We start from the raw sequence: 23,301 nt of genomic DNA, 5'->3' as shown, positions 1-23,301 counted from the left end.
CCCAGGGTCTCACTTACAATCATAGCCACATTAGTGACCAGATACATCAGGCAGGTGTACCTTCAAGGAGGAGGGAGAGACTGTTATTGCCTGAATATGTATTCTACTTCCAGAAGGCTTTACACATGACCTCATTTGGCCTCTGTGTTGGTGCTTTGCTACTGTTGCTGGATTAAATCTGCCATCTTGGTGATTTAACTGGAAGCTGGAGACCTGAGGTGAAAGGGCAGATCAGTGCTCTCTAGACACTCCAAGGATAGCCCAGCCATGGTCTCTTCCAGCCCCCAGTGGCGGCTGTCACTCCTTGGCTTATGTGTCTATGTCACTCCACCCTACATCAGTGGTCACATTCCCGTCTCCTGTGTGCCTCTGACCACTCTGCACATGTTTTGCACAGTACTGAGGACAACATGGAAGGAATACCTCGTGACACAGATAACCCCTATCAGATGTTAAATCACACCCTCCAGAACATGCACAGTATCATAGACATTAGTACAAGGGTCCTCAGAGTTCACTGTTCAGCCCACCACACGCTGACAGCCCTGTGAGATGGGCACTGCATCCTTTTCACCCACAGGCAGCATAATGAGGACAGAGCTATGGGCCTTTGGGTTGTCTACAAAGTTACTGTCCAACAGGACTCTCTGTGGCACTGAGAATGCTCTAGGTTCTGATATCTAGCACAGTAGTAGAAGTCAACTTAGTCTGAACTGGCTCCAACTCACAAAGGTTCAACTTGGCTATATGCAAAGCAGGACACACCTAGCAGAAACAGAAACCACTTTCCCAAAGTGAACATGGACCTTGTCATTGGGCAGAGCTATGTCTTCTGATCCTTGGTGATGGGCAGTCATGGGTAGTAGCAGGGAGTTGGAGAGGGAGGCACAAGTCCCAGTCAGCCCCATGACCTCAAGGTCAATCTGGGCTGGGCTGGGCTGGGCTGGGCTGGGCTGGGCTGGGCTGGGCTGGGATAATTGGCAGGGCAGGTATATTAAATGCATTTTCCATTTCAACATGCTTTCCAACTTTGCATCTAAGGGACATAGTGGAGTAGCAGCTGTTTATTTCATTTTATTTAATTTGAACTTAGGTTTAGGCAACCACATGTCCCTAGTGGTTAACATGACAAGAAGCACAACTATGGGGATGTTTCCAGAAAGCACTCGCTGTACTTGGTGTGTGTCTTCACTTGAGACCAACGCCCACTGTGTTGAGTTTCTGGACTCAATTGTGAACTTCCTTCCAAAGTTTCGTAGTCTTAGCCATAGTTTCATCCAATATACAACTGAAACCCAGCTAGGTTTCAACACCCACAACCAGACTATGGAACTGGGGCTCTTATCCCTGAAGATGCAACAGTCTTTTCTTCTCCCAGTCACCTACATCAGCAGCATGTAAATGGTCATCATCACAAATTATAGGTCTTAAGCCCTTTACAAATGAAGACTCCAAGATGGTTTGAACATCTTATGGTACCTCTGCAGTACACTGCTGAGTGACTTGGTATTTCTGTTGCTGTGAATGAGCACCCTGACATATGCAGCAAAGGACAGGAGAAGTTTTATTTGTATTGTAATCTCAGGTTACAGTCCATCCTAGCAGAGAAGTCACCCAGGCAGGAGCTTGAAGCAATTGATCATATCACATCCATTCAAGAACAAAGAAAATTAATGCAGCTGGTGTGGTGGCACGTGTCTTTAATCTCAGTACTGGAGGGACAGAGTGAGGTCAGCCAGGACTCTCTACATAGAGAAATCCTATCTCAAAAAGAGAGGGGGAGAGAATGCACCCAAGCTCCCTGCTTCTGCTCTTTCTAAGCTTCTGCTGCTTTCTCTTAACTTGTACAGTTCTGGACCCAGCCTAAGGAATGGTGCCACCCACAGTGGGCTTGGGTTAGGTAATAAGATAATACCCCAGAGATAGACCCACAAGTCAACCTGATCTGGACAATTCTATACTAAAGCTTTCTTCTCAGGTTATTCTGATTCGTGGCAAGTTGACAGTTAAAAGTAACTGGCACCTTGTTTAAAAGCACTGTGACTTCCAGGGAGCCTTTCAAAGGGGGCTACAGTGTGGGAGTCAGATCAGCCTGATGCCCTCTCCAGGCACATTTCAGCAGACTCCCATGTTACTATTCTCATTGCTGTGATCAAATGTCTTACAAAAAGGAGTTTAAGAGATGAGCAGTCCCCTGTGGTTCACAGTTTGAGGGGACACATCTGTTGTGACTGGAAAGACAAGGTGGTAGAGCAGTTGGGAAGCAGGAAGTAGAAATAAGTGCAGCAGGACTCAGAACCCTCAAGGCCCACCCTGAGTGTTGCACTACTTCCATTGAAGTTCCACATCCTAAAGGTTCCACAACCTTTAGTGTCACCAGCTGAGGGTTTAAGTATTCAAACACATAGATCTACTGGTGACATTTCACATTCAAACCCAGAAGTGCTTTGAGTTGTATATAGGCTTATGTTGTTTTTCCAGTAGACACAATAGTCACTGTGAAGGTCAAATGAAATGACTCTAGGGAGTAAGCTGGATCTCAGCAGTGTGGCCACACGGCTGGAGATGTCACCACCACCACCACCTGTTAATGTTATGATGCAATGATTCATCCTGTATAGATGACAAGCAAATGTACTGTAAATGTTGCATATACACACAAGATTTCAAACTAATCAGGGAGTGGAGACCCTAGAGTAGAGTCTGTATGGGTTCAAATCTCCACTCTACCACTTTAAGTCTTTGTGACCTTGAGCCTAACCTGCTCCCTCATCTAAGTGTACATCGGTAGCAGAGACATTCTTAATGCCTACTTCATAAACAGAAGAGGTAGTCTGATAAGTATGACATCATCAGAATTATGTGGACGTGTGGTGCCCCTCAGCCACACAACCTATAGTTCAGAACATTTGTTGCATCAGTGGCACCCCATGTTTCATCCCTGGGTCTTGCACTCTGACATCCATAGCCTTAGGCACATTTTGTGGTCTCTTAGTCACAGTGCTGCCTACCAACCTACAAAGGATAGACTGGCTGGTGGGGCGGTACAGAGAGGAAGGTCTGAGGGGGAGGGCAGATGTTGATGGGAGAGGGGTCATAAAAGGGTCCATGTCACAAAACAACAAGTGTGGAATGTGCTTCGGCCTCAGGGCAGGAGAACAGCTTGTCTGGGATCACCTGCTGATGTGCATTCTTTCTGAAGGGAGTTTCAGTCATTTGGGGGATTGTGTTTTTAAAAGTATAGTTTAAATGACATTAAGTCCATTCCCCCACATCCCATCTTAGTGCACAGCTTTGGTATTTTTAAGTAGGGGAGACCTTAGGTGCAAATACCCCCCTCCCATCATGCATGGGAGACTCTGTCAATGCAGAGTCTCCATGCTTTGGCCCTGCGATGGTCAGGCTGGGAACAGAAATTTGCTGGCTGGCAAGAAGCTTGCAGACGGGAGGTAGAGAACAGACAAAAAGTGGGGTCAGGCTATCAAACCTCAGGGCTCACACTCAGTGGCTACTTCCTCCGTGATGCACCACCACAGATGGGAACTGGGTGTTCAAACTCATATGCCCTTGGGGGAAGCTTTTCAAATCACAACAATGCCCACAGCCATGGGCTCATTACTTATCACCTGGGAACCCAGGTCTCTCCTCACTCCCAACTCTTCCTCTTCCCTCAGCAGCTTCATGCCTTCATGCAATGTACTTAAGAGGAAAGAGCAAGCCACTGAGAGAGAAAGACAGGGGTGAGGAGAGAAGAGGGGAGAGAGAGTCCTAGGATTTGAGGAAGCCAGTTGTGGCTTGCCTCATGTATATCCCATGCGACACTGAGGGCTTGTGGAAGTTAGGCCACTTGGCTAGAAGTCCACCTAGTGACTAGCAGATGGAGAATGAAGACACAGGGGAGAGACCCCTAGAAATGTGGGCACTGTGTAGCTCCAGGGTGGTCTCCAGGGAAAGGGCAGAGCTGCCTTCTGAGAACTTTCAGTGACATGAAAAGAAGCCACCAGCCTACTCCTGTCAGATCCCCTCTGGATGGCTGGGATCCCAGCTATATTTGATTTCTTTTCCTTCATGTTTTCTCTGGTTTTTTTTTCCTCAGGGATCCTGAGGCACATTCAGACTGTAACAGAAGTCTGAGGAAGACAGGGGGATGGTCACACAAGGAGAGATGAGTCTAGGGCTCATTACTGTGGATTCTTTGTGTAATTACATATTCAGTGAGTTCTCAGAAGCAGCTGCACTCAGCAAAAGAGACACAAACACATGTGGGTTGTTCGAGTAAGAAGCCAAAGTGTCTTCCTCTCGGTCATCACTTCCATGAAAAATAGCCGAGGTCCAACAGGGGACATGGGAAGGGGGCGGGTAAGAACTCAAGATTTGGGCACCATTCACCGAGGCCTCAGGAATAGGGGCATAGCCCATGTGAAATCACACGCTTTGATGTGGCTCCTCACAGTGAATCGATTTAAGAGCACCCAGCGACTAGGGGCTCTTGTGGTCTTTGATCCAGGTACTAGGGCTCAGTGAAAGACAGACAGTAGGCTCTTCAGCAAATATAGTATGCTGATTCCCTTTGCCTAGACCCATAAATGGATCCAGACAAAAGCCATGGGCCCTTTTCATTCTCAGTGCACCCCACAAACTGCAAGGACAGAGCACTCTTCTCCTGATGGTGGCTTCTCAGAAGCATGGGGGCCACCAGTCCTACTTAGCACTGCCCTTAGGATATCTTCTATCTCCAAAGTGTGACCAAGCACCACCAAAGAAATGAAGATGTGCCTTAGGCTTAGATGTGGGAGACCTCACATCCTCACATCACATGTCTTCGGCAGTGTGTGTAACAGGAAGTGGGATGGTGGTGTGGCCACCTCCTTGAGGACTCTGAGCACTGTGAGGATAGAACACAGAATGGGTTTTCGCAGTTAGGGTCTCCCAGTTCGGAACAGGCAGAAGCCCTTCATCCCTGCACTCCATGACTTTGTGTAGACACTGCTGGGACAGAAACAGCCACATACTTCCATATAGCCACACTCACTTGCCACTTGATCCAACAAGCAGAGGAGGTTGGAAAAGGACAGGACAGTCAAAGCTCCTTCTGATGAGGAAGGGACATGGGAACGCTGGCTGGGCTTCAAGCCATGTCTTGAAGGGAATGGGAGACAGTGAAGAAGGCCCTTTGCTTTCATCCTGGCAGGGTCAGCTCTGTCCTGATTATTAACTCTCCCACATAAATGGTATTTGGGATAGGAAAACAGAAGTAAGACCTGCTTGTCACTTTCTCAACAGAGGAACAAACCAACACAGATTCTCAAGTAACCCCTAATGGATTGTTCCTTTTAATTAAATTGTAAAGGGAAGAGCAGACTAGCTGTACAGGTTTGGGGGAGGCTTGTCAGATTCAAACAGGAGCAGAATTCAGGATGTCTTGGACCAAGAAGGAAGCCTTGATTCTGACTGGTACCATAATAATATCCACTAATAATCAAGGTGTCTGTGATAGACCGATGATTCTCCTATCCAGCACTGGGATCAAGAGGCTGGGTGCACAGGGCTCTCTTGGTCTCCTCTGAGCACAGGGCCACTTTGTGTCCCAAGGAGGCCACGTAATCAAGTCCATGTGTAGTCCATTGCCTTTATTGAGTGCCTGTGAATTTATAGGCAGCAAGTGACACCTTTGGAGGCTTCTGTGCAGTGGCACAAGCTGCTTACTTTAGAACTCGGGAAAAATTTATGGGGCTGCTGACATTAATGGAGGTGGCTGGATGACTGGGGGGGGGGATCGGCCGGAAACCCCTCCATCCATCTATTTTTCATACTTGATGAAACACAGATAAATCTCTGTCCTGCGCGTCTGAGACGGTGAGACCCGTCGAAGCTTGGTGTCGGGCCTCGGGGGGAAATTTATCATTTAAGGAGTTCTGCTTTCTAAATCACTGTGAACTCCAGACTGGCCATTTGCACATTTGTATGAGAATTTTTGACAATATCCATAAATTTTTAATAGGCCCCAACTTTTACCAAGTACCATACCTCCCATTTCTTAACAGAAAAATACGAGGCTGGAGCGTTTTCCTTCAGCTCACCCAGATAAAAGAACAGGAAAACAGCACTCAGTGTCCATCATGTTTTTAGTGAGAAAGACAACATTAGTCACCAAATAAATTTTATAAGAAGTTAACATTGGCCCCATCATTTGTCACATGTAATTGTCGAGTTTCCAGAAGTCAAAGGAAATATAAAAATGGCCCAGTAGGCACAAGGTTCTATTTTAAAACAACGAACCTAAACTTTTGCAAAAAATGGAAATACCTCAGCCCCAGTGGAGATTTGTTTTATTTTGTTTTAAAGAACTATATATACTGTCACTGTCTTCAGACACACCAGAAGAGAGCCTCAGATCCCATTACAGATGAGTGTGAGCCACCATGTGGTTGCTGGGAATTGAACTCAGGACCTCTGGAAGAGCAGTCAATGCTCTTAACCACTGAGCCATCTCTCCAGCCCAGTGGAGATTTTTTTTCCTGTCATTTATGTTACTGTTTGTGTGTGCACATGCCAAAGCATGAACAGAAGATAGAGAGCAGCTTGGTGGAGTCAGCTCTCTCCTTCCACCTTCCTGTGGCTCCCAGGGATTGAATGCAGACTTCCAGGGTTGGCTGCGGGGCAGCAGTGGGAGGAGTTACCTGCTGCTCCACAAGCTGCTCCAAGGTGACTTCCTACTTTCTCCCCATCACAGCAGTAGCCAGTGGCAGCTACCACACAACTTTTGTCATTTCCAGTCAAATTCTGCTTATTATACATCTAGTCTCCCAACTGCTCCTTGATCGGCATGAGACTATGCTAACTAAGCTCACTTTCTTGGCATCCACACAAGCAGCGTGCTCGCCTGCCTCAGTTTCCTTAGTTCTGTGTTACAAGTGTGTCACCACACCTGGCGCTGTAACCATCCTTTAAAGTCCTAAAGCAAAGAGGGATCTGGTGGCACAGACCTGTAATCCCAGCTACTCCAGAGGCTGAAACTGGATGATCTGAAATTCAAGATCTATCTGGGCTACAGGGTGAGTTCAAGAACAATTAGCAATTTAGCAAGACCTGGTCTCAAATTTAAAACAGCAACAACAAAAACCATTAAGGTTGAAGATGTAACTCAGACATAGATATGTATGTCCTAATGTACACAATGGCCATGGCCCTGGGTTCAGTCCCCAATACACACACACACACACACACACACACATATGCACACTCATACACATACACACATATGCACACTCATACGCATACACACATATGCACACTCATATGCATATACTCATGCACACACTCATACACACACAGACATAAATACTCACAAACCTATGCATATATCGTCTGACATACATGCAAACATACACATGCACATGTGTGCACACATGCACTGCACACATACACATGTTCACATGCACGCACACACATAGACACACACACACATGCACACACACAGCTGTAACAGTCCTGTCAAAGGCCCTGGGGGCAAGTGCAACATGCTGTGGTGGTGTCCAAATGCATCCTGGGCGCTCAGGCACCCCTTTGTCAAAGGCCATGCAGTTTCCCTCTCCTTTGTGGGAATCCTAGCTCAGGAGAGCCTGCCTACCCTTTCTGCACTCAGAATTGTCCCTAGTGTTTTGCTTTTCATTCTACAGGCAATGTGGAAGGGCAGGGAGTGGGCTGGGCTTGTGCTGTCGTCAGTTTCTTTCTGTGCAGGATTGAGTGAACTCCCGTGGTATCCATTGTACCTGTGCATCCCATCCTGTTTTGATTGCTCACTTCCTACTCATTGGTACATTCAGAATTTCTGTGAATCATTTAGTTACTTCAAAAGTACTTTGGCCTTTTCAAGAGATGTGCAATTCAAATGTTAGTATTTGTCCTTACAAATGCAGTTAGGTACACGGTAGGAAGTTGAACATTAATTATCTTCATCCATGAAGCCACATGATTGTTTCTGCTTATGCAGAGAAAGCGTTTGATCACATTAAATGTGTTGTTCCTACCTGAAAATCTAAAACACGGGAGAAAGGACAAACTGTAATGGCATTTAGTTAGGTATGACAAGATGTAAGCCAGGTAGAGAGAGACTATTATATCTTCTACCAGCTGATTTTTCTCCGGGCCACAGACACTGTCTAGCACACCACACAAACTCAATGAGCATACTGTTAATGAGCAGGGTGGGTGAATGGATCAAAGATGCTCAGTCCTCAGTGGAGACACACTTCACAGGCGACGGGCACAACCTTTGTCCCTACCTACATATAACTGGAGCAATGTGTATTGATAACCAGGATCATACAAAGGGGAAATAACAAGAATAAATGTCCGAAAGAAAGCAGGAAGCTGTACTATTAAATATTGTTGGGCAGCCCACGCATGGAAAGCATCCATGATGGTCAGAAGCAAAAGAGACATGGGGAGAGATGGGGAGATGGGCTTTGCTCCAGCTAGACGGAAAGATGGTGAACCGCGCCCCTCCCCCGGAGATTTATAGGGATAACACAGTTTCAATTAAAAATCCCAACAGGATTATTTGTTGCACATGAAATATAATTATTAAAGTCATTAGGATTAAAATACGAAACTAAGAGCAAGGAGGAAGAACAAATGGCCACGTATTCTAAAGTGCATTATAAAGAAAAATAAGGTAACTGCTTGGTGCTAATAAGAGAGCATCTGCATAGATCAGTGGACTGAGAGGGTGGCCCTGGAGCTGACAGACATAGATGAAACAAGCAATTCCTAATAAATGCATTTTTTAAAGGGAGCCAGCACAGAAGAATACAGTTACAGTCACTACAATGTTAGAGCTGACTGGTTACAGAAACAGTGAATTTAATGTCCTGGAAGAGACGCCACAAAAGCGTAAATATTTGAAAATAAAACTGGAAAAACCCACTGCAAAAATTATGAGGTCTGCTCGGTAATGAGACTCTAAGAAAGGAGCAGAACCGGCCGAGCCCGGCAGCTACTTTGATTATAAACTGTTTTGCTCTGTGGTTTGTTTCATTGGACACGTCATTCCTACTTGCTGTGTTGAAGAAAGAGAAACCAAAGTGGATCAGAGCTCACCGGCCTTGCTCCAGCCCACCCTCAGGTCATCACCTAAAGACATGGGCGCAGGGGATCCCTGCTGTCCCCTTAGCTTTTAAGCAAAAGCAAGGCCGTGGTGACCACCCCCAAGGCCTGGTCTTTCTCACTAAGAGCTGTGTGGTCATCTCAGGAACTGATGAGTTCCGGGTGCACTTCCAGCATCCTGCAAAACACCCACTGGGAGGAAGAGTGTGGTGACTGTACACACAGCTCTGTTCTCTCCACTTAAAACCACAAGAACTTAGCTCCTGGAAAATATTACTTGCACAAAACATCTGATGTTGCAGAACCGGCTGTTGTGGTTAGCAAAGATGTCCACAGGCTGAAATCTGACGTGGCTGAGGAGGGCTGAGTGGGTCTGGACAGGGCAGGACAGGACAGCCTGGCTGTTGCCTCCCTCAGGAGTTCAGAATCCCCAGGGTAGCATCTACCTTGGAGCTGAGAGATATAGAGGTGTGGTCTTTAACGCACAGAAGGACAGGGCAGAAACATTTCCTATCTGAGTCTCCCAGAAGCCAGATAAATGCTATGCAAATATACATGGTATAAAATCTCCTGTGGCAAGAGAGACACTGACAGGGCCCCATTGGCCCTAGCTGGAGTGGGCAGCAGAAACAGTCTCCATGGTATCTGGCCAGGGGTTCTTGTCTGAGACTGAGGCAGGCTCAGGGCACTACCACATCTGTGAGAGCCAAGATTAGTGGGTGAAAGCTGGGTCCCAAGGCCACTGTCACAGTGGAGGAGAAATCTGCTTGGAGAATTTGGGGTTAGAGCCCTGTGATTGGCCCTAGAAGAAGAAAAGGAAAGGCTGAAAGCTACTTACTGTCCAGTTCGGTCCCACCCCAGTGGAGTGTCAGGGCTCCACAGCATCGAAGGCTCAAGCCTGGCTGCCAGCAGTGATGACCGTGGCCCCTTGCCGGGTCCACTTGCTTTCTGGGTTTCAACTTCCAGCATTCCAGAGGTGACTTGGACTTAGTGATGGGGAGGTGACCTTCATCCTCTTAAAAATATTAAACAACCTCTAAAATGTCGTGTTTCCATTTTCTCAGTACATTTCTGGAAACCCAGAAATATCTTTTTAGAAGTTACTATTTGTCTTGGTAAAATTTAAGTATCATGGGCTGGGCAGATAACTCAGTAAGTTTGCCCCTTGCAAGCTCGGGAACCGGAGTTCAACCCCCAGAACCCATCCATGTAGCTGACAGGCATTTTCTCTCCCTGGTGATGCAAATGTAAACCAGATTAGACCAGAGTTAAAGACAATAAGGGCAGATTTATTAGCAGTTCTGGGGTGGGTTCACCAACGATGGCAAGGTTGCAATGGTGAAGGTCGGTGAAGTCACACATCCAGGCTAAAGCAAGGCAGTTTTATAGAGCCTAGGCGAGGACATGCCAGCTAGGACTGTGTCCATACATGGACAGTGTATCCATACATGGACAGTGTGTCCATACATGGACAGTGTGTCCATACATGAGCCCCTGGGCAGGCACTCTTGGGTGGGTTGTTGGGAATGGGGAGGTGGGGATGGGGGGATATGACGTGTCAAGCTGGAGTTTTCTCCAAGAAGACTGGGGGGATGTCTCTGTGGAGGGAGGAGTCCCAGCTTGTGCAGAGGATGAGCAAGGCTTCCAGCCTTATAGTAACCAACATCCTATGGGAAAGTAGAGAGACAGGAGATCTCTGGGGCTCACTGGCCAGCCAGCCTACCTAGTGAGCTCCAGGCCAACCAACACCAAAGGTGGTCCTCTGACCTCCATATGCATGAGTACACACATGCACACATGTGAACATGCATATGCAATAAATGCCCCCACAAAGTTAAAATGGTTGCTTTAGAAAACGCCATCCCTGTAACATCAGTGTTTGCTTGTAGGTGGCTAAGTGTTAACAAATAGGTCGTAACTTGCGAAGATTTGCTTTACCAACACAGCATCCATTTTCAAGCTTTCTGTTCCTTGACAGCTGCCTCCTCCTCCTCCCTTCTTACCCCTCCGCACCTCCCCCATGCCCCACTGCCTGCTTTGTTCTATAGACGAGGGTGAACGGTAGGTCCCTTGGAGTTGGCTTTATCTATTTCACAGGAAGCTTTTTTTTCATCGATTGTACCACCTGATGGTTCTGATGTTCACTTGAATTGCCTGTTGCAGCAATTTGGGGGTGAATGGAAGTGGGCAGGGACCTGGGGAGGAGGCAGGATTCTGGAATGGCATCCTAGCATGCTATCAGCTGTGTGTCAGCAAGACAGCAAAAGATTAAAGATAATCAAGGCTTTGAAATCATAGTTGAGAGGAAGCTGTAATTTTAACAATTACACACAATCTCAGCACATTGAACCTCTCAGAACTGTGCAGAAAATTATGCCTCAAAATTCATTTTAAATAGAAAAGATTCTTCCCTCCATTAAACCATTTTGCAGACTGCAGAGAGAGACCAGGTTATCATCCCCAGTGTAATTTGGTATATTTTGTAATTTGGTTTGTGTGTATTGTATGTGTATGTGTGTCTGTATGTGTAATTCTCCTATCTTCATGCCACAGATGTGTGCCTCTAACAGGTTTTTGTTTTTGTTTTTGTTTTTGTTTTTTTGGTTGTAAAATGAGAGAAAAAGATTGCATTTGGTCAGCTTATATCATACAGTGTAGGTAGGCAGGAGCTGTCTGGCACTGACACTCGAGCAGATTCAAAATGAAGAAGGAATCAGCCACTTGGGGCATTTTTCCAGTCAAGAAAATAGGGGCCAGAAGGCAGCCAGAGCAGCCAGAATTAGACATGAAGGGAAAGGTACAGGAGTCAGGGTAATGGAGGCTCTGGGCAGCATCACATGGGACCAAGGTCATCAGAGAAGCCCGTAACTTAAGGCCCAAGCCAGTTCAGCTTTAAGAATGAAAAAGGCCCTGGTATCAGTTGTCCCAAGTGAGCTGGAATAAGCCTTAACCTGATGATATGGGAAAAGTTTTGTTTTGAAAGAACTGGTGACCTTTGAGCAAATAAATGACATGGCATGACTCATGATTTAAAAGGTTCGTTTACCTGCCACCTGGGGTAGGGCCACAGAACAGTAAGAGACCAGTTCATAGTGTAAGCAAGTACTTGGTGGCAGTGCCCTGGGCCTAATGCAGTGGTGTTTACATGTCACTCTTAAGACATACTAGGAAGGTGGAACCAATGGGAAAGAGACAGCTGAGAATGACTCCAGGTAGTGCTCTCCAGATCACTCCTTGGAGTGACCAGAACAGAGTCTCTGCGGTAGGCAGAGGCAGAGAGGGCTTGAGTGATGGACACTTAATATCAGAACTTGTGTGCTTCTGGGATTAGGGGTGGACAACTGGATCTGCGTCGGTGCCAGGGAGAGATGGGAGCCAGAGAGAGATGAGAAGTGGAGTCGGGGTTAAAGAGCTGAGCACGCAGGGTGCTGAGTCAAGCTGTGAAATGGGGCCAGACAATGGGGTGTGGGGTGAACAAACAGAATGAGGAGCCATAAGTCTGAGCCCTGGGCCTTCAGTTTCACAAGTAAGGGATGGAAAAGCACCCAGGAGAGAGAGGATCTATATGTGAGGAAAGAGCTCACAGAGCATTCCCGCCAAGACGGGGACAGGCGCTATCCCTGTGCTGTATGTGGAAGAGAGAAGGAGCTTAGCAAGAGGGGAAGAAAGCAGGGAAATGAAGAGCACTGGAAACCGGGGCGAGAGGACCTCTCAGAAACAGGGCTGTGCTGTCCAACTGCAACACAGCATGTGCTGGCTAGTTTTATGTCAACCTGACACAAGCCAGAGTCATTTGGAAAGAGGGAACTTCAATTTAGAAAATACTCCATCCCACTAGCCCGGGGGCAAGCATGTGGTGCGTTTTCTTGACTGATGATTGATTATTGATGTGTGAGGGCCCAGATCACTGTGAGTGGTGCCATCCCTGCGCTGGCAGTCCTGGGTGCTGTAAGATAGCAGGCTGAGCAAGCCGTGAGGAGCAAGCCAGTAAGCAGCACCTCTCCATAGCCTCTCCATCAGCTCCTGCCTCCAGGTTCCTGCCCCACTTAAGTTCCTGTCCTCACTTACCTCAGAGATGGACTGAGGTAGGGAACTATAAGCTAAAAATAAACCCTTTCCTGCCCACGTTGCTTATGATGTTGGTGTTTAATCACAGCAATAAAAAACCCTACGACAGCATCAAGACAAAATGCCCTTTGGAAGGCAGGAGACACACACTAGGCAATAAGCTGTATACTAAGATGCTGGGCCCCAGCTGCTTATTAATTATGGTGCTGAGTCTGGGTGGCCGAGCAGCAGGAATGTATCCTCTGGGTTCTGGGCAGGAAGCCCAGAGTGTCAGCAGGTTGGCTCTTTCTGGGGACTGTGAGATGGAGCCTGGTCTTAACCAAGCACAGCTGCTGGGATCCCCTTTCCAACAAGGCTGTATCCTGAGGTGCTGAGGTTAGCACTTCAACGTGTGCATCTCTGGGGTCAGGGCCACAGTCCAACACTCCACACCTGTGAGAACTGTCTGAATGGGTAGTCCCTGGATGTGGTCCGTTCTCCCAGCTGAGTTCAAGAGGTAAGAGCCAGAGAAAGTGAGCATGCCAAAGGAGGGGCTGCAGGATTCACGGGGTGGCAGATGAGGAAGGACGAGGGGATGAGGGGAGGAGAGTGGGGGAGGGGGGAGGAAAGGAAGGATGGAAGACTGAAGGGAGAAAGAACCCGGTAAGAGTGGCTCCTGAGGTCAAGCACAAAGAGCTAAGCCCTCAGGGACAGAAGTGTTTCTGAAGGAAGTGACAGGTGGTGGTGGCTCCCTGGTAGATGGGGTACCTGGCTAGAGGAGCATGTGAAGACACAAGTGCCCGTCATTGAAAGGTCCCCACCCTCAGCGCTTTACTCCCAAGCACAGCCAAGCATTCCAGGTCCCAGCCTATGAACTTCCAGTTCCACGAGTAGAATGGCTACATGTGTCCAGGTGTTCAGAAGGCAGCTTCCACCAACCATAGGGTCCAGGACTGTGGGGGAGCGGGTGCCATGGGGGATGGGAGCCAGAGGTACAGGATTCCCCAAGACACAGACTTCGTTTTCCTCTGTTAATCAAAAGCGTCTTGGGGCTGACACTGTATAATTTGGGGTCCTGACACTGTATAATTTGGGGTCTTCAGTTCCTTCTGGGAGGCTTCAGGAGGGCATCACCTGCAGTCACAGCTGTTAAGCCCCAGCTGTTTAATGCCAAAATTACCATGGGAACCTAAATAACATTCACCGTTCCCTCTTGTAAGACTATCAGCACCTCTACCCTGTGGCTCTCACGCCCACTGGAGCTGACCCTAGCATGCTCAGGGGCACACAGAACCTAAATTACACGAAGTAGAGTCCAATCCGTTAGACGAATATATTTAAATATTATTTTACAAAAAAATACTATGGGGTTTAATATTAACTCTTACTTGAAAAATTGATACATTCTAAAATTTAAGAGATAACATGCAAAATGAGATCATGTGCATTTGGGTGTTTTGTTTTGTTTTGTTTTGATTAAGTCTCAAGGCTGAAGAGATGGCTCACCTGTTAAAGTTAAGAGCACGTATTTCTATCCCAAAGGACCTGAGTTCAATTCCCCCACCAACCTTCTGCAACTCCAGCTACTAGAGACCTAACACCCCTGGCTTCCAAGGCACCCACACATAGCATACGCACATATACATACCCACGGACACACATATATACGTACAATGAACAACAATATGCAGAGGCACTAAATCTGCTTTGAGCCCTAAAACAAAACGAAACGAAACAAAAAATAGGTTTGACAATACAAGGGGAGAGTCATCCGATGAAGTCACCTTCAGAAGTCTTGTGAGTGGGCGTGTTTAGGCAGGCTGTTGCAGCCTCCACACCAGATGTAACTGTTGTGTGACAGGGATTGAGGAGTGAGTCTGGGGACCCTCGACCTGTGGCTGAGTGTGCTCCCAGGGCACAGGCTTCCCAGTGTCCATGAGTGATGTCACTGGCACTGGTGAGCGTAGCTTCCATAGAGGTCAGTTACTTTTCTTGATGTTTCTACCATTGTGACAAAGACCAGATAAAAGCAACTTACTGAAGAAAGCTTCTTGTGGCTCACAGTTGAGGGTGCAATCTGAGGTGGCAGGGAAGTGATGGAGGGAGGAGGGTGAGGGAGGAGGGCGAGGCAGTTGGTCACAATGCATCCGAGGCTGGGAAGCAGAAAGAGTGAATATGTTGCTCAGTAACTCTCTCCCTCCTCCCTCCCTTCTCCCTTCTCCCTTCTCCCTCTCCTTCCCTGCAACCCATTCCTCTCTCTCTCTCTCTCTCTCTCTCTCTCTCTCTCTCTCTCTCTCCCCTCCTTTACTTTTTAAGATTATAATTATATAATTTCCCCTTCCCTTTCCTCCTTCATGTCCTCCCATATACCCTCCTTGCTCTCTTTTAAATCCATGACCTCAGTTTTCATTAATTGGTGGTGGTAGTGGTCGGGTGTGTGTATGTTGGTGTGTGTGTATATGTGGCTTCCCTGTGCCTGAGTGTCTGTGTCTGTGTGCACACATGTGTGTTTCTAAATACACACATACAACTTGCTCCCCCTGTATCTCTCTCTTAGGTCTTACCATCTAGGCAAGGCTGGCCTAGAACTCACAGACCTGCCCTCCTCTGACTCCCAGGTGGTGCCGTTACTTTATCCCTTTTTATCCAGTCTGGGATAACAGTCCATGGGATGGTGCTGACGATATTTAGAGTAGACCCCCACCTCAGTTACACTAGCCTAGGAACTCTCAAAGACAACCCAGAGTTTTGTCTCTTAGAAGGTTCTAGATCCAGTCAAATTGACATCCATAGTGACTGTCTCACCATGGGACGAAATACCTTGAAGAACCAAGTGAACCACCATCTAAACAGGCGAGGCATGCCATTCCCAGAACCCCCAGAGAGGCCTACCAGACCAGTGCTTCAGTGACAGAGGGAACATGCGTTAACATGGTTGATTGCTTATCACAAGCAGCCACAGGAAACTACAGTCATTCTGCTGCAGGGCATAGTCACAGCAGGATGTTCGGATGCCTGTCAGCACATTCCTTCCCTTCACACTTACAGGTGTGTGTGAGGCCAGATTTCCTTCCTGAGCTCTTAGTTAGCACCACATATTGCAACACAGCAGAGCATGGAGACAGCGGAGCATCTAGCAAGCTTTCCTTAAACCAGACTCCAATAGACTTAAAAAGATTATGACATTGGATACTGTATTTATTGTTTATAAAATTATACACACACACATATATATTATAGACATAGACATAGACATGTGGAAACATACAGTTAGTTGACTCTTGTTTGTTTGTTTTTCCTTTTAAGTTTTAGTCCTTTGGGGACTTGGTACAATGTTTTGATCGTACCCACCCCCTTCCCGACTCTTCCCAGGTCCATGACCCTTTTCCTACCAACATGACTTTGTTTTCTTTTTCTTCTACTCCTCAACACCATTTATGCTGCCTGTATATTCTTGCTCACAGAAGGCGCTGTCTCCTTGTATCCACTGTGTCAGGGTCTTACACTCTCTCGGTCCCCTCTTTCATAGTGACTCCTGAACCCTGGGAGGAAGGAGTGTGACATAAATGTCCCACTGAGGGCTGAGAAATCTGCAGCCTCTTATTCTCTTTCCTTTGAGCAGTTAGGGGTCTCTATGTCAATCATTGCCCTCATCAAGGTTCCTGTTGCCATGGTGAAACAACACAATGGCAAGCTGGGGAGAATGGGTTCAGATGCCTTATGCTTCCCACCATAGTCTATCACTGAAGGAAGTCAGGACAGGAACTCAAGTGGAACCAGCACCTGGAGGCAAGAGATGACACAGAGGCCATGGGAAGGTGCTGCTTACTGGCTTGCTCATCGTGGCCTGGTCAGCATTTTTATATATAACCCAGGTTTGGCCCTTGTTCATCAATAGCTAATTAAGAAAATGCCCTACAGGCCTGCCCACAACCTGATCTTCTGGAAGCATTTTCTCAGTGAGTGTTCCCATCTCTCAGATGACTCTAACTTGTGTCAAGTTGACTGAAAACTAGCCAACACCATCACCATCTACTTCAAATTAATGCTTCTCTGATAAAAAGTTGAGAGATGCATTAATCTACAGGTCTAAGTCATTAGGAGTTGGTCTTCACTTAGCAGAATAATAACAGTATTCTTTCCTAGGGCCTATGACCTGTCTAGCCACAGGTTCTTGGCCTAAGAAATGGAGGGAGGTATGAGCTTCGTTTTGTGAAGCAGAACTTATATTCAATGAGAACCTGGTAGGTTACCCCCATGACATTTGTGCCACTATTGCAGACAAAGGCATGTCTTACTAGGCCTGCAGTTATTGTAGCTCAAAGCCTTCAGAGCTGGATAAAATTGATGATAACAATTATTTTTAAGTGAACTAGAAAGTACATATTTTAGAATTCTCTGAGTTTTGATGTCTAATAGATTAAATATCAGTAGTGTGGCCTGCATAAACAGAAACCCTTAGAGGTCCTCAAAAATTGTTAAATGTGAAGAATATCTAGAGGCAAGAGTTTGAGAAGTAGTTAAATATGACCACCTCTTCTAAGACTTGGGCTCTCCACTTCTGGGAATGAAAGGCTCTTAATTCATCAGCTAGTCTATATTCCCTACACATGGAGTAAGTGTAACACTATGTCAAACTCGGTTTCTCTTGTAAATAATGACCACACAGCCGCTTTGGTAATTCTCCACACCAAATTCTGCAGCCTGCTTTCTTTGTGGAGCAATTACTTGGCTACAGAAAGAAATCCTTGTTGGACCCTATCAAACATGGGGCCCCAAACTTCCTAAAAACCAAACGCATATGTGAGTGTTTCGGACACTTGCTGGACGTGTCGTTTGTACGACTCCACCCTTCTGTTTAGCTTCAAAGTCCTGTGTTTACACTAAGTTTTAAACAGGAAGAAATGATTTGTGTTTCTGTCTTTGTTGAAACTAAACCACAAAGCATCTTGCTATTAAAGGGGGGGGGGTGGAGGCAGAAGAAGGAAAATACAATCTGAGACAGAGACAGAGACAGAGAGACAGAGAGACAGAGAGACAGAGAGACAGAGATGTCCACCTCAGACTAACGTGTCCCCAGAGGCAGGAAACCTCAGGCTGCTTGTCACCATCCTCTGCAACTCAGAGACGCTGTCCAGCCTAGGGGACAGGAAGCCTCACCCCAAAGATCCATCACTTAATTGATGGGAACTCACATGTGTTGGCAAGCGGGGCATTACCAAAAGCCTCATCTCACTTGTCTCTCTACTCACACTGTTTCTCTCTGCAGGAATTTGACGGGCACATTCCCAGACTACCCCAATGAGGAAGATGGAGGCTCAGCTCTCATCTTTTCCAATAAGACCCCAGAACAGGTAAAGAACTGTGCGGCGAGTAAAAAGCAATCATACCGCAGTGATCTTTCCTTAGACTTGAACATGAACGATCCCACAGTGTGCTGCCTCTCAGGGTGAATATCTTTTCACATGCTCTTTCTGAGAGCACAATCAATTCATTCCTTCCCCTGTCCAGTCTTTGAAAAAGCTGTAGTAACTAACATATGCTTAGAACATCATGTCTGTCCCCAAGCAGTCCTGAGTTCTGGTTCCTGGTACCTCTCCATCTCTCCTCCCTCCCCATCATCAGGCTGCTGACTCCAGCTGTTCACTCCCCAGCTGCTCCTTCATGTCTTCCCACATCTCAGGCTGCCCCCGGCTATCCCCCTACATCTCAGTCTGCTCTCCCTAGCTCTAAGGTGACTTCTCTCAGATCTATTAGTATACCCTTGGCAACTCTGACAAATACAGTAGGATTTTAAAACAGACATTTATAAATGCTTTAAGTGACATTTTATTATTTCACATTACGAGTTATCTTCCTAGAAGATGCTGCAATCTCCACATGAAATCACACTGACAGACACACAGTTGTCTAGAATTACATGGATAAACCTTCACTGGGGAGGCAGAAGAATCCTTAGTTAAACCAAGAGATTGATGGATCAGTTCCCTGAAGACTCAATAAAATAGAATTATACGCTGGGTGTGGTGGCACATGCCTTTAATCCCAGCACTTGGGAGGCAGAGGCAGGTGGATTTCTGAGTTCGAGGCTGGCCTGGTCTACAGAGTAAGTTCCAGGACAGCCAAGGCTACACAGAGAAACCCTGACTCAAAAAAAAAAAAAAAAAAAAAAAAGAATTATACTTTGTCCCTTAGTCCCCACCCTTAATGCAATTTTGGTTGAAACCCAAATAATTTTTGTATTGACAAACATATTTTTTTATAAAAGAATACATGGAAATCTCTGAAGAGGTCTAGTAAAAGAATCCATAATGGTGGTAACACCACAGAATTACAGAAAGAATAGACAGAGGGCAACAGCAGCACATTTACTCACTAAGAAAATGTCCAGTGCCAGCTGCTATGCAAAATGCATGCAAACCAAATTAATTTGCTATGCAAAACACATGCAAATTAATCACAGGAAGATCAGGCAGCTTGGGCAAACTCACAGTTGATAAACTGTGGTTCCTAAATTCAAACCACAGAGGCCAACATGAGAATAATGTGTTCAGAAGCCAATTCAGACACAAATTAGAAGTCGGTCATCCCAGTAGCTTCTTTCAAAGAAGGGAGAATGACCAGCAGTTAATGGGACAGCAAAGCCGGTCCACTGCTTGGCAGAATTCAGTAGATCCTTTCTTACAAAATAAATTCCTTTTACATTGAAATTTTACATGTAAAAATATTAGACCACAAATCGACAGAAGAAGTTGCTAGGATAGTTAGTAATCGAAAAGGTGAGGGATAATTTTAGAAGCATGTCACCACAGGCAGAAGTCATAAAGAAAAAAGACTAACATAATTGTCTACATAAAACTCAAGCAGTTAAAAAGAAACCACCATAAATGAAGTACAAGTCATGAAAAACTAAGGGAAATCTTTGTGGTGTCGCTGACGAGCAGTTCGTTCATATTTAAAGAGTCCTTAGAAAATAATGAATCTTCTGAACATTTCAGTAGAAAAGACATCAAAAATACAAACAGAACATTTTTAGAGAAAAAAGTTTCCAGTATAAAACAGTTCTGCTGTGTCCTTTTATTCATATAACAAATAAAAATATTTTAAAAAATTTATGTTAGAAAACCAGCTTGGTATACATATAGGAAAATGTCACTCTCAAACACTACAGTTGGGAGAATTCATTAGCATGGCATTTTTTTAAAGGGTCATGGGCCTAGCTGACATGCAGAGTTTCAGTGTAGATGCTCTTTGCCTGGGGGACACCATTTGAAGAATTTATACTAAAGAAAATAACAAGGCAGGTTGCTGAAAGCTAGAAATGTCAGGCAGGATACAGCCATGGATACACTCTACCATAGCTGTTAAACACTACCATGATGGGGAGGAAGGCAAGCCGCAGTTGTCTACACATGATGGGGCTGTGTGGCTCTAACCAGACTGCCATCCTCATTACCCCTGCCATAGTTTGGTCATGTCTGTCTTGTTTAAAGCAACCCCTTATATAAACCAAAGTGTGTGTGTGTGTGTGTGTGTGTGTGTGTGTGTGTGTGTGTGTTGAAATAGTCTCTGTAGCCCAGACTAGCTGCAAACTCATTATGTATCAAGGATAACCTTGACTTTTAGACCCTCCTCACTCTACCCACTAAGTACTGGGATGACAGGCATGTACCACCACATGCATGTATGTGGTGTTAGAGATGGAACCCAGGACCAGGGCTTCCTGCAAGCTAGACAAGCACTCTTCCAGCTGGGTGATATCCCCAGCCCTCTGGTGTTTTGGGTGTGTGTGGGGTGGCAGAGTGAGTAGTTGTTGTTTTGTTCTTTTAAGATTTATGTTTATGCCAGGCTTGGTGGCTCACACCTTTAATCCCAGCACTCAGGAGGCAGAGGCAGGCGGATTTCTGAGTTTGAGGCCAGCCTGGTCTACAGAGTGAGTTCCAGGATAGCCAAGTCTACACAGAGAAACCCTGTCTCGAAAAACCAAAAAAAAAAAAAAAAGATTTATGTTTATGAATGTTTTGCCTGCATATATATAAGTACACCTCATGTGTGCCTGGTACCTGTGGAGGTTCGAAAAGAGCATCGGATCTTCTGGAACTGAAGTTACTGGTGTTTGTGAGCCACCGTGTGAGTGCTAGGAACTGAACCCCAGTCCTCTCTAAAACCAACCAGAGCTCCTAACTGCTGAGCCATCTCTTCAGCTCCCAGCCCAAACCCCAGTGTTCCTATGAGAAGCTGAGTCTCTGGAACACCGTGCAGTGGAGTACACACTCTTAGAGTCGGGGTCAGAGACCTCACACAAGGCCCTAAGTCAGACTCCCCACTATGTGCCCGGTGGCCTGTGGGGCCAGGTACAGGGTTCCTCTTTAGCCTGGCATGTCCATACCATCAGAGGCCAGCATCTTTCTCATCTCTTCAGAGCACATTCTGCCCACCCCCAGAATACTGTATGCATGTAATACCACCAGCACTGTTACTTGGCAACAGGCCCTGCCTTGAGGGACCATCACTTTAACTCTCTCTCTTCTCTCTTCTCTCTCTCTCTCTCTCTCTCTCTCTCTCTCTCTGTCGTGTGTGTGTGTGTGTGTGTGTGTGTGTGTGTGTGTGTGTGTTTCAGTCTTGGCCCTGCAGCTAAGTCTTCAGGAACGAGCAGGATCTTGAAAGTCAGACCAGGGCATGCAGCCAAACGTGCTTCACCAGAGTTTAGAGAGCAGTGATTACAGGATTAGGAATGTGGGTGGAATGTCTCAGTGGTCCACAAGAAACATGAAAAGGAGGCGTTGACTCTAGTCAAACTAGAAACAAACCCGAGGGCGTCTGGTTAATACATTCCAATAAAGCAAAGGAGACCACAGGGAAGCTTAACATTAAATGACAGATGATGGAAAGAGAGAAAAGACCAGCCATTCCAGATCACATTCCACCACAGGCTGTCTGCAGCCTGGGCCTACCTGACTAGAGATGGAGACCCGGCCATATCTTCCTGCCCGGACCATGTATGAGCGGATGAGAGGACATGCATCAAGCCCTGAGTTCAATTCCCAGCACTGCCAAAGTGGGGGAGGCTGGGATACTGACAAACCAAAACTAGAAGAGGTAAACCACAGCAGTTAATTCAGAACGAGACAACACTCTGAGTTTAAGGTATGTGTGACTGACTGCACTGCCTCGTGGGAAGTGACCCAAAGAAAAGAGCAGGAATTCATTACATGGATATGGAGGCTCCGACCTCAGCATCTCTCCCTGACACTGAGAAATAAATCCTCTTTTGAGTTGTTGGTCAGGAGGGTTCCAGAGACACTGTCAAACATTACAAGTCATTTCTAATGCTCCTGATTAGCCTACAGCACTTGACAGTAAGATGCTATTGCTGAAGATGCTACACTCTTGAGTCACAGGACATGGAGAAACCAAGGTAGTGCTGACCTGGATGCCTTGTCCTCACTGGCTAGATTTTATAGTGCCAGAAGGTTCTGTTTATGATACTGAAAGAGAAAAGTATTCAGCAACCTCACTCAGCTGTGAACCCCATGAACCACAGTACTGACTGGCCTGGCAAGATATGTTCACAGGTGTGATAGAGCCGTAAATATTCTTGATGTAACCAGATACTTTCTGATTAGCTCCATGAGACAGGATTTGTACCTGATCCTGTTGGTTGTGCCCTAAACCCATGGCTGGATGGGTCATATATAGGTCATAGGGAGAACCTACTAGTTAGTAACCATTATTTTGCTAGGTAGGCAGAGTAATAAACTGCTCAGTTGTGGGAGAGGGGGTGGAAAGATTATAAGAGCCATAGGAAGTGAATGACCACAGAGAAACAGCATTTGCTGGACATGACAGCAAATCAACGCACCTATGGCTGAAGATACAAGCCCAAGCCAATGGGAATCCCAACATGGACAAGGGAGGGGCTCATGGATTCCCATCCTTAGCTAAGGAGCATCTTGCCCTTGGTGGCTGCTGAAGAAGGGGGAGTCAGGTTTCTTCAGTGATGTGGTCCCTGAGAAAGCTGCCCATGTTCCAGCCAATAGTCCTATATCCACCCATGCACATGCAGGAAGCAACAAGTAGAAACAGTGTCTCTCTCTCTCTCTCTCTCTCTCTCTCTCTCTCTCTCTCTCTCTCTCTCTCTCTCTC

At 46.3% G+C, this 23,301-nt stretch overlaps 1 protein-coding gene across 5 annotated transcripts in view; it reads left to right on the top strand.

Annotated features, from left to right (window-relative positions):
• Iqca1 (IQ motif containing with AAA domain 1) overlaps window positions 1-23,301 on the top strand; it is a 113,905-nt gene that overhangs the window by 29,581 nt on the left and 61,023 nt on the right. For all 5 annotated transcript variants that reach the window (XM_029539000.1, XM_021198927.1, XM_029539002.1 and 2 more), the window contains one exon: window positions 18,425-18,509. In XM_029539000.1, coding sequence (XP_029394860.1) covers window positions 18,425-18,509 — 85 coding nt within the window. The remainder of the gene's footprint in view (window positions 1-18,424; window positions 18,510-23,301) is intronic.

The sequence above is a fragment of the Mus pahari genome, chromosome 5 (genome assembly GCF_900095145.1).
Source record: "Mus pahari chromosome 5, PAHARI_EIJ_v1.1, whole genome shotgun sequence".
In the NCBI taxonomy this organism is placed as follows: domain Eukaryota; kingdom Metazoa; phylum Chordata; class Mammalia; order Rodentia; family Muridae; genus Mus; species Mus pahari.
Note: the sequence above shows the minus strand (reverse complement) of the source record. Positions and strands in the feature narration are given on the sequence as shown.